General features: G+C 44.8%; 2 protein-coding genes across 2 annotated transcripts in view; one reads left to right on the top strand and one right to left on the bottom strand.

Annotated features, from left to right (window-relative positions):
* LOC126519799 (nucleoporin 88-like) overlaps positions 1-9187 on the bottom strand; it is a 34800-nt gene extending 25613 nt beyond the window's left edge. The window contains exons 1-6 of the mRNA XM_050169107.2: positions 8956-9187; positions 8637-8791; positions 7741-7866; positions 6325-6540; positions 5191-5359; positions 3762-3894 (exon numbers count right to left, since the gene is read on the bottom strand). Of these exons, the coding sequence (XP_050025064.1) occupies positions 3762-3894; positions 5191-5359; positions 6325-6540; positions 7741-7866; positions 8637-8791; positions 8956-9165 (1009 nt within the window). The 5' untranslated portion in view covers positions 9166-9187. The remainder of the gene's footprint in view (positions 1-3761; positions 3895-5190; positions 5360-6324; positions 6541-7740; positions 7867-8636; positions 8792-8955) is intronic.
* A 238-nt stretch (positions 9188-9425) lies between these two features.
* The window catches only part of LOC126520769 (protein CASP-like), a 281047-nt gene continuing 278282 nt past the window's right edge, over positions 9426-12190 (top strand). Inside the window, exon 1 of the mRNA XM_050169549.2 lies at positions 9426-9490. Within this exon, the coding sequence (XP_050025506.2) occupies positions 9428-9490 (63 nt within the window). The 5' untranslated portion in view covers positions 9426-9427. The remainder of the gene's footprint in view (positions 9491-12190) is intronic.

The following is a 12190-nucleotide window of genomic DNA, read 5'->3' as shown; positions in this document are numbered from 1 at the left end:
AAAGAAACGCGAAGCGCAGGATTAGAATACTTTGATTTACGTGGTCTACCTACACGGCATGCCAGGTGCAAGATATCCCGGTGATACGATCTCGACTGGGTGAGGTGGGTCTTCACCGCAAGAATCAGGAAACGAAGACGAAGGCGGGCATCGTGGTAATGACAAAAAAGTACAAAAGAATGCATTCACTTCATTGGTACATGATAGTGACTCTATCCAAGTGTCGAGTGGTTCTGGTTAAGACGGGGGCCAGGACGGCCTTAAATAACCCCTCGTGGTCTTGTGGTCATCGATGTCTTCCTGGAAAACTTGGGGAATTTGTGGAAGTATCAGTGCCTTCGTCAGGTTCTGAAGTCAATGAGCTCCTGCCCTTCAGGTCTTCTCTTCTTCATCCTTCCCTTTGTGCCTTCTCAGGGCATAAATGGGTGATGCTTTTTCAGGGAAGAGGGCTTACCTCATCATGGGAATGCATGCCTGAACATTTCTCACACTTGGCAGGTCGATCATAACACTGGTTAATCCAAGGAAGGTTATTCCTTATCTTTCTTGTTTTTAATGGAACGTAATTATTGATGCAAGATTTTACTAACGGCTCAAAAAAATCAACAAGACTGCCAACATGACATTCGGTACTAAGTGACGAAAAATGGTCAAAGTTATCTGCCAGAGTATCAGTGATAGACATATCGTCAGCCTTGTTAAAATCATGAAATGTGGAATAGCTAAAGCGTTCATGTGGGATAGGATAGTTAATGTGTACGAAAACTATGTTATGATTCAAGATTCGTTCCAGGATATCATACCTAAAACCTAAATGAGCAAGACTGTCACTGATAAACACTAAGTCAAGCATGGAGTTCTGCCGCATAGACCTACCAACTAATTGTATCAGGTTATAGGACCAAAAAAATAAAAAATAAACGTAATTAATTCTCTACAAATAGAGGCAATAGTGGCGGAATATGTAAGGAAGGCCAGTGAATGCCAGGAACAAGGTCACCAAGAACAATTAAGTTAGAACTGTCGAGGCTATGGTCATGTATAAAATGCGAAATATTATCGAACAAATCACTAGGGCCATCAGGGCGGCGATAAAGACCACAAATTGTTAATTCTGCTCATGCACTAGTAACTTGCACCAAACCGATTTTACCTTGGGAGGACCTGGTAGAACTTTGAAGTTAAAATCTGAACGTAAAAGCAAAGCAACATCACTGCCTTTCTTATTCTGACGGTCATACCGGACAGCAGTGTAACCAGGAGGCGTGAATTCTGAGTTGTGAATATCTTCGTGAAGCCAATGTTTCTGTGATGCATACAACATGAGGAGAACATGAAGAAACTAGCGGAAGAAACTGTGGAAATTTGTCAGTCATGCTTCTGGCACTGACATTCAAAAGCGCAAGATCTGTGGCAGAGGGACGAGATTGTCAACCTAGTGATGATGATACATTTGGAAATCTTGCTCTGGAATCAAAACCACGAGCTATTACTTAACTATTTGGTGCACCGTCCCAGTTGTAATGAACATTATCTATATGGCATCAATAAATAAATGATCGAACCTCATTTTAATAACTGAGCCATTATTCCACTGCTCAACCGAAGCGTCCCATAGCTTTTTACGTACTGCATGCACTCTAAACCAAAAATCTTTGGAAAGCTTCATGTGGAAATTCTTTCAGCTTATAAGCATTTTTCAGCATCACCAGCTTATCGCTGAAATCAAGCAATATTAAAATGATAGGGCGAGAACGCTCAGAGCGCATTCTGCCTAACCTATGGAAGCGTTCACTATGCGGACAGTTAAGGGAACAAGCCTATTGAAAACGTTGGCAACCTTGGTGTGCAGTGTCTCACGATTCTCACTGGTATCTTCTGGTATGCCATGAAGGATTATGTTTTTTTTTTGTGAGCAGTTTTTGGCAGTTAGTTTGGCAACAGTGCGCTTTAGGCAAACCGCCTCAGAACGAAGGTGATCAGGGTCTTGATCAGACAGTGCCTTCGAACATGAAGTTTCGAGAGCAGCCACATGCAATTCCAAGGCATTGAAACACGTATTCACAGCATTTTTGATTTTGGATATGTCTTGCGACATTTTTCTGACAAGCAACTAAATCGCAAAGAACCGTCACAAGAGAAGGGTTATCGCAACTAGATATTGTCAGCTCGGCTGATGTCTCAAGGAAGTTAAGACTGCTTTTTTGGGATTCGTCAGGTTTGCCAGTTTTAGAGGCCGGTCTCCTGGCGCCGGGGTTAAGCTCAGATTTGGTATATTTGGATTTGGTAGATATACCAGATTTGGTATATCATTGAGTGCACTAGCATAGAAAACACTCGACAATCTCCAACACATGGGCCAAGGAGGCCTCAATGCCACTGCTGCCATTTAGTACTGAGAGATCTTGCAGACAGATGCGGTATTAAGCGTGGCCTCCAAGATCATTAGCATGACACAAGCACTGCAGATCTCAGGAGGCCACATGTATAGCCACCCATTCACAAGGCTGCATTCTGTAAACGCTGCGACCCATTCTGCAGCGGCAAATTCTCCAGCTGTTGAATGGTGCTATAATAATAACAATGTGATTTCATGGTAACAATGGCGATAACAGCTTGGCTACTGAGACTGACATCAGAATGGTGGCCTTCATACTAGAGGATAGGAAAGGCTACCTTCTGGCGACATTTTCTTCAGCTGCACAACTGTACAAAACATTCAAAGCTCATACATTGTGCAGATAATTTGGGAGACTTGGCAGGCTTGCGTCTTTCGTTATCAGTGACAGTATTCATGCACATCATTCAAAATGAGCCCTCCAACCACCCGACACTGTAGCCCTGTGGCTATGGCGTTAAGCTCAAGGTCATGGATTTGATTCTAGCAGTGGTGGTCGCATTACGATGCAGGCGAAGTGAAAAAAAAAAAAAAGAAAAAAAAACTCCTGCATCGTGCATTGGGTGTATGTTAAGGAACCCCAGGTGGTCAAAATTAATCCGGAACCCCCTCTACAATGTACCTCATAATCAGATCATTGTTTTGGCCCATAAAACCCCAGAAAGTTTTAGCCTTCCAACCAGGTGCCATTACAGTTGTTGTTAGTCAAGCACATGCACCACTGTTCTTGCAATATGATGCTGTGACACACCGATCCTGTCAAGCGACACTGTGACTTTAGGGTCATGTTATGCGGCTTTTCACAGATGCAGTGAGTCAACTGATAGCATGTGTGACATAGTGACTATGTGAGAATGTAGCATCTTGCATGTTTAAGTTCTTGCTCATGTTCTGCTGTATTTCAAGCACATACGTAAACATGTACACACTCGGAATACAGCAGGACATGAGAAAAACTTTCTCTTTCACAAAACTTCCTCAGATTTCCGCGGAACTTATTTGGCAATGTTTGGTCTGTAGCACCGCGTAACAGCTAATGAATCATTTCAGCAGAATTTAGGCTGCTTTAATGTTCACTGTAACAGCTCTCGATATGACAGTGACGATAAATACTGGCATTGTTAAGAATATCTTTCCTTGCATGCTGACAACAGTTTTCTCTGCTCCTTAGCTCTGATTGTGATAATGCCATGTGTAAAATATGAAATTTACAAAATTTGTTAGGTAAGATATGTTCACTTTATTACGCAAAGCTGTCAGAGATATATTTTTTTCATTTACAGTTAACCACCTGAAGAAGTTATTATTAGAGTGAAAACTAGAATGCCAATATCCAATACAGTTTTTCTCTATGTAGAATTACCTTTGTGAAGTCGAATTGGGCAAGTAAAGATTTCCTCTTCGGCAGTAGACGGTGAAAAGGTTAAGTCCAGCCTAATTTTTTCAAACACGTACAATGAAACCTCCTCGCACTCTTCCCTTGTGCCATGTGAAAACTGAAACAAGAAGTAGAAACATGCATACAATCAGTAACACGAGGTTCAGTAAATTAAAACCAGGTTAAAGAGTGGCATGGTGTGTACATGGTATTCATAGCATAACAGACACTGGACTTGCTTTATTAACGAAACAGTAAATAAAAATTATGGCTGCTTTTTGTGCACCTATCAGCAAAGGTACAAGATAATGGCACTAGAAAGAGAGATTAATTTTAGAGCACGAGAAAAGTTTAGAACATTGTACAAACCTGTGCACAGTACACATTTTCCTGTAAAGTTCAAAACATTGCCTGATTTTTTTTTTTTTACAACAGATTTGACAATTAGCTGAGCTATGAATTGGGCTATTGGCGTGTATTTATTTTTAATGCGCTAAGTTCTGCAAGACGCAACAGGGATGAAATGGACTCTGGATTTGAAGCAAACACGAGGTGACACATGGGAGTGCAAACTACTAACTGGTTTACTGTCAGATCATACCACAGATCATAAAGCCCACGAAGACGCATTGCGACTACATATGATCTGACAATAAACCAGTTGGTAGATTGCGCTCCCCTGTGTCACTTCGTGTCTGCTTCATATCCAGTGTCCGTTTTGTCCCCTTACGTTTTACAGTACTTAGCACAAGAAAAATGAAGATCTGACAATAACAATTACCAAATGTCATCAAAAAAGAAGAGAAAAAGATATAAGGCCACCATGACTATCACCAAATGTGATTGCCAATACTAACTGTTGCGTTAAGAGCACTAAGCATGCAGAGGCATTCATTTATAAGCCAACTATTGCTTTTTTCACTTGAGCATGTTTTTTGTATACACCATAAACTACACGGTGACATTGTGCAACTGGAGGCATACTGGATGCCTCAACAGCATTCTGTAACATTCAAAAGTGCTGTTGCCACATGCCTTTCACCTTTTAACCTTTTCTGGAATAACAAGCATTTACTCCCAACAAGAATGACCTATTCACAATTGCAGAAGTGGAATTCCACAACTTTGTTAGCTTATAATTTTTCTGTAGCTTCCCTTTAAATGTTCGTGTGAAGTACAAAGGGCAATCGATGCTACCTGACTATGGGGCACTTTATGGGCAGCACATGTGTTTCAGATGCTCCTCATGAGCACCTGTCAAGACTCACTTAACAATGCAATTAAATGCTATTGCACTCTAAATTGTCTTGCAGTGTCTTTAGTGCTCCTACCGTTCTTCCTTTAACATTGTACTTCTCTCATTTTAGACACTAAGGGTCAAATGCGTTAAGAGTGAAATATATATGCAACTTACATCTTGTGTTCCAAGAGCAAGGCAGTGGTAAAGTGTGCCCCCGGTAGTGGCAATGGCTAACATTGGGACAGCAGCTCGCAGGCAGATGAGGGAATAGCCATCAACGCCATAGTTGTCCTCTGCTTGGGGCTGCATGCTCAGTGGGCCGAACACAGGCCGCAGGTGTGACCTTGTTACAATGAAAAGTATAGAAACCATGTACCAATTTATCAATGTGCACGAGTCTTATGGTGCCCCCCCCCCCCCCTCCATATTTATAAAATATAAGCTAGACAGAACTGAAGCATACACAGCAGAGGTCCGAAGATAATGCTGTACTTAACACCAAGTAGTTGAAAAATGTTTTACATAGCAAAAGAAACGAAGAGCAAACCACTAACACTGATATCAAGGTCTAGCATTGTGCTTGAACTCCTCGGACGGTGTTCTAACTATAGACGAGCGAGACATGCTGGCACAACGCAGCAGACAAGACAACTCCTGCTGGGCAGAAGAAACAGCATCCTGGCAGCTTCCAAACGTCTCACAACTCTGGTGTGACGAGTGCTGCCAGTGGCACTGCAGGTGTCGCACCTTGATGATGTAGGAGATGAGACTGACAGGAAATTGCCGCTGTTAGTCAGCACCCAATGAAATTCTAGATAATGTAAGCTTGATGTTTACTGCTCAGACAAGAGCATACGTACAGCAGCTCAGCAGGAACGTCAGTGTGCTTATAATGTGGGTTCACACATTGCTCATGCCAACACTGAAAGGTGCCCTTGCTTTGCCACTGAGCCAATTGACATAGTATTAACGATACATGTATTTCCCTTTGTAATTTTTGAAGCTAAAGGCATTCTGCATCTAGGGGACACTCTGGCCCCACATATGCGAGAAATGCATGTGCTGTCAGTGGGACTACACAACAATGGTAGTTCCAGTGCCGTGAATGCACCTAAAGCGTTTTTATAACTGCTATGGAAAAAAAAAAAAAAATACCCCGATGAGTACGGTGGGTAGTTGTGCAACAGACATGCTTTAGTCTCTAACGAACAGCTAACTCATGTCAGCAGACATATAATGGCAGAATAAAGCGACTTCTGAACAGCAGCAGGAAAGAGCTTGCAACTCAAATGATGTTTGTGCTGATACCTATTGTCATCCTGCGGCGAAACGTGAGTCAGGTAGATGTCTCCACTTCCCATAAGTACAAAGACTTGCCGAGCTTTTCCTTCAGTGGAGAGGTCCCCAAAGTCAAAGCTGACTGCAGCATCTCCAACAGAGGCACTGAGTGTACCAGTGATGCCATGATTAACACCAACTGGTAGCACCAGCTGAGCAGACTGTGGCTCTGCGATGTCATAAAGCCTAAGAAAAATGCAAACATTCATAAGGTTGATGCAGGTAAATTTACAGCCACGTACCAGTTATATTGTGCAATCATAGTAGCATATGACGTAAACCATGCAGACAAGTGCTCCCATCCTGTTTTACTACGAGCCGTGAATGCAACTACATGCTTGTTTCAATCTTATCAGTTTACAGCAACTTGAAGGCTACGCATTACAGATGGAAGATGCACAAGTACATGCCTTAGCAGAACAGTACATATCTCAACAAGAAGCAAGCCCTGGTCGCCTCATGACCCCTTTAAGCATACTGCATCAGAAATAAGCAAAAAGGTAAGCATAACACATGTGTATTGTCTACAATAAAATGTAGGCATGTGGTAGCAACAAGATTGTGCAAGGTTATCTATTTATTAATAAAAATACCAAGCACCAATAGATAACACGTTTAACAAGATCGTTCAGCAGCTGCCCCGTTGGGGTGGTGGTAGTGAGTTTGACTCCCCCTAACAACGACAAATTTTTCATTAACTGCAAAATTTACTTTTTGAGGCACCTTTATGGGTTTTTGTTTGTTTTGGCATGCTACAGGCCTAAGTGAAGGACAGTTTATTTTCATATTTATTTGAGCTAACAGGTTGGTATATACACCTCTTGATAGTGGTGAGCAACCCGCCGTGGTTGCTCAGTGGCTATGGTGTTGGGCTGCTGAGCACGAGGTCGCGGGATCGAATCCCGGCCACGGCGGCCGCATTTCGATGGGGGCGAAATGCGAAAACACCCGTGTGCTTAGATTTAGGTGCACGTTAAAGAACCCCAGGTGGTCAAAATTTCCGGAGTCCTCCACTACGGCGTGCCTCATAATCAGAAAGTGGTTTTGGCACGTAAAACCCCAAATATTATTATTATTATAGTGGTGAGCAACTTACCATGCAAGCATACCAAGTGCAACTTATTTTACTGACAAGCAGCACTGTGCTGTTGCAAGCAGCAAACTGAGAGCATACTGAATCACAAAATTGTTTTATCTGCATATCACATACGGTAAAACAGAGACATTGTGACAGGAATCTTGTTTAACTTCTATAAAGCATATAAAAAGCTACGAAGTGAAAAAAGTCAACTACTCCAAAAGAAACGAATAAATTAACTTATGTCACGAAGCAAGAAATGACTAACGCATCTAAACGTGTTGCATGGTGGCTTCAGACGTCCGTACCTCAAATTGTTATCACTTGTAAGAGTGAGGACATGGAGGCCAGACTCGCTGTCGGGGTGCCAGGCGACGTCGACGAGAGAAATAGACTTGTGGCACAGGAAGAAATGTTCACCAAGTGTCCACGACCTGAAAGAAATGTAACCCTGATAAGTTGTAAACCGCCACACGGAAACTTTTGAGCTTGTAGGAATCTGTTCGTGTGTGTGTATATCCGGCATTTCCATGTGTCATTTTTATGCACATTTGAGGTTGATCCTGCCACATGACTACAGCTTCACGTGGTAAATTCCTCGTTGGCGTTGCATAATTCTCGCACGGGGCGGTAGCACTGTGTCGCAAGTTGGTGCCTGGGCGTAATTATATTTCTTTAATAGTTTTTATTTACTAGTTCTAACAACGTGTCATTATTTCGTATTATTGGCGGCGCCTCCAGGACACCAAAGCGGGAACGGGAACATCAAGGCTAGAACCCGGGCTGGCCCTTGCGTTGGGGCTCGCCGACGCTGGAGCGTGTGGCTCCAGCGGCTGATCGTGGACAGCCAATTTTATATGCGAACACTCCCCAGCACGCTCCACCTCGGCGGCCACAAACCGCAGACTGCCCTGTTTCCAGCTTTGATCCCCCTGCCTTAGGGTGCTCTGGAGATCCCGCGCTGCCTACTTTATTATAATCTCAGGTGCTCTCCTGAGGCCTCCGTTTGCCGGTTGCATGTGCCCTTCAGGAGCAGTACTGGTAAACAATGCAAACTATCGTCGTGATGAGAACAGCACCCTACAATGAAAAAGACGCCCCGCGACTTCTGCAGCGCTACCGCGCCCGTGCGTGAACTATACAACGCCAACGAGGAATCTGCCGTTTCACATTCTGGATGCACACGGTAGCACAATTGCCTCACCTGCATGAAGTCTTTTTCTCTTTCACCAGAGTGGCTGGCGTTTTCGGTAGCACTACAACGGTTATGCCCCGCGGCCCGGTGAGCAGCAAGTGCTTGGTACAACTGACGAGAACGTTGTCAACATCGAATATAGGCGGGTTGGAAAGCAGCAACTCCTGCAGGTCGACAAACATAAATGTACTTGTATACAATACACATTAACCGGTAATGATCACAGCTAAGAATAACGGCGCAAACCGTACATTATTATATATATACAAGTGTACTTTGCATGGCGCAAAATCAACTGAAACAAGCAGAAAACAGAACATCAGCGCACCAGGCAATTATCCGGTTCAACTGTACTTGAAAATGTTTTTGCGCTGACAGCAAACAATCGTTGCTGGTGGTGGCTCCAGGCGACAAGATAATCGTCATACGCAGCGATGAGCATCCTTGTATGAATAGAAGAACAATATTTGTCGCCATGCAACGACAACTGGTGTAAAAATGAACTGTTCCTATCACGACATTTCCACGCTGCCGCCATCTTGTAACGACGGACGCGCAGCCTCGACCGCAGCCACCATAGCAGTGCAACATATTCTTAACCTTAATATTGCGCATAGTCTCCAAAGAATGTTTTAAATACGCATTAAAGACAGTAAATTTGATGCAAATTGATTTATTTGCATTGTAGATTCATTTTGTGACTGAAAACATAGACGTAACAGAAGCGCCAGATGAGGCAAGGAGTAAAGACGAACAGCGTGGTCACGTGGCCAATTAGTTGTCATTCGTCTTGGGCCAAGATGGCTGCAGGAACTCGCTCTTCAGTCCGGTTTTGGAGTGAATTTGATCTACCACGTTTAAAGGTAAGCGAATTTTTTTACGCTATTCGCGTGGGCGCGCTGCATTTCCCTCTTGGATACGGAACTGCCGACACGTCCATCGGTCAGAAACTTGGCGTTTTCTCCGGATAGTGCAGGAGCGATATACTTCTCCAATGCGTGCATCTCCAGTCTCTATTGATAGGTTATCAACGCTGATCGATGCTCCGCTTTATTTCCGGTCGCTCGCTCGAGGTTGGAGCTAGTGTCTACCGCACGTGACACTGACTGTCGGAGAGTTGTTTGCGGCGGTTGTTGTGCGGATCGCGTCCGGCGCGGCATTGTTTTGGTTGTGACCGCCGGAGTGGTTCGGCTTCGCCACTAAACACGAGACCTGCGCGGCGATTTGAAAGTCCCACCTTCGTTTCCGGTCCGGTGTGGGTCGCCGCCGTCGGGCGTTCGTGCCGCAGTCGCATTTCTTGCGCGCAGTGCATTTGCCGTCAGCGCTGTCAAAATGTGAGCGTTGCATAGCGAAAATTATCTGGTGTCTGTAACATAAGCCGAGGTCTGACACAAGTCAAAAACCTGCAGGGAGTGTCTGGCACTCGTTAGAGGCAGCACACGGAGCTAGTGCACAATCTAAAATTTGACTGACAGCTGTCGTGAGGCGATGCAAATGTGTGACTTTCCTCGTTTTTTTTTATCGCTTATAATTTGAGGACACTACATAACTTAGTTTTGTCCGTGATTTTGTCGCTGGCACTTCGGAGCTTACCTGAAGAACTTCCTTGGAGAGAAAAAAACAAAATCGGTGTAGTTTAACATTGGCGTTTTTGTTTGTGTGTGTGTGTAGTTGTTGCTTGTCTGCTTCCAGATTACTTATCTGTGCCTAGAGCGATACCTGCAGTGCATGCACAAGCTAGATCGTTTTGTGATATCTCAAGCGTTAATTTAAATCCCGCGAAGATATGCTGTGTAGAACTCTTAACGTTGACAGCAGCAGGAAAGCGAGAGAAAAAGTGCGCAGTCAACAAAATAAAACCACCGCTTGCTAACGCGCATATCTGATGACATAAGCTTTCCTTGTTTAGCTGCTCGCTAGTTTCGAGCTCGCTTTTGCCGCTTTATTACTTGTTCCCTAAATTAATGTACGAAAAAGCGCCGTGTGAAGCGTGAATGGATCGCGAGCTCATATCTGCAAGAATCCGAAAAAAAAAAAAAAGAAACGGACAACGTGGGCGTAAAGGAGGGAAAAAATACAGTACAGATAACAAAAAGGGCAAAATTTTAACCAGCCGAGGTAAGATCCGCTTCCCAAATGAAAACGTTTGCTCCCATCGACACGTAGCCGTAACTATAAATCGCCGCAACGCTTCCGCGATTCCGTGAGTTAAAGGGCGGACGGACGGTTGAAGCGCGAAGGGAAAGAACAAGTGAAACTGTCGACATAAAATATATGAAGAACGATAGTATATATAACAACGATCGTCGTGCGTTACCCCGTTTCTCGCGCTTCCGTCGCCGTCGAATACTAAGCGGGAAGAGAGAGAGAGAGAGAAGAAAAGAAGCGGAGCCAATTTTCATTCCGGCGCACGTGCCGCCCATGAATACAGCCCCCCCCCCCCCCCCCTTCGCGCTGGCTCTGTTTTCCTCCCACCTTTCGCGCGCTTTTCATTCGTTACTCGACGCTCCGTTTTCACGGCGCTGCGCCTCTCGACAACAACAACAAAAATATTCCTCCGCGCGCGCTTCCTGACTGCGCGTCGTTTGCCCAACGAGCCGCTCGCTCCGTTGGTCGGTCGGTCGTTCGGTCGGACTGCAGCGGCTACTGCGTCCTCCCCACACTTGGTCATCGTGCACCGGTAGGAGCGCATTCTCTTTTCCTCACTGACGCATTTCACGGTGAGAACGAGTGACTCGGCTCCGAAAGCTGTGGGGTCCCGTGCTTCGTTGGTGCCCGTTGTATCGATATTATCCGAAGCGCGCTTTATGTGTTTGCGCCGTTGGATGAAGAGATGAAAATGGGGCAGCCCTTTCGCGGGGGTCGCTGTTTGTCTTCGGCGGGAACGGGCTATTGTGACGGGCAACCCTCTCATCATCCGGCTACTGCTCGGCCGCGCACGTGCTCGGGCATGCAGCTATTCGGAAAGCCCGCGCTGGGCAGATGACAGCGCTCCTCCGCGGCCTCCAATTCGCTCTCTGCCTTCGACCGGCCGTTTGTTTCTCAAAACACTGTTTCTTTTTTATTGGACGAGAACACGCGCATGTCGGCAAATTTTTTGCCATTGTTTGCAAACCTACAGCTTCGCGCTGGTCGGCCTCCCATGCAGGCGGGCGTCAACAATCGGCTGTCCAAGAAGGAGGCAATAATAAACAAAATATTCCGGAAAGAGCTTTCGACAAATGCGACTGCTATACTAGCCTTGCTCAATGCGTGTACTCGAATACGCATACGTTCGGGACATTTTTTTCTTCTTATCAGCAACAGTATGACAAGCAAAAGGGAACTTCTCCGAGCATCTCTCATCTGATTACATGTGCTGTTATGTTTGTTCTGAGCTAAGAGGCTGCTTCGACATGTCCGTCAAGCAGCCTGCCAGTGCGTGGCTCAGCATTAAACGGTGTTGCGTAGCTTACTGTGTGTGTTCAGTGGCGCTTATGCTTGTTCACCTTTTCTTTCCCGATTTTATCCTTGTCATTGTGCCGGTGTGAGTTCGCTCATTAGTCGGACAACAAATTTTTGTT

This window comes from Dermacentor andersoni, chromosome 3 (genome assembly GCF_023375885.2).
Source record: "Dermacentor andersoni chromosome 3, qqDerAnde1_hic_scaffold, whole genome shotgun sequence".
NCBI classification, from domain to species: Eukaryota; Metazoa; Arthropoda; class Arachnida; order Ixodida; family Ixodidae; genus Dermacentor; species Dermacentor andersoni.
The sequence above is the reverse complement of the archived record's forward strand: the minus strand, read 5'-3'. Positions and strand labels throughout refer to the sequence as shown.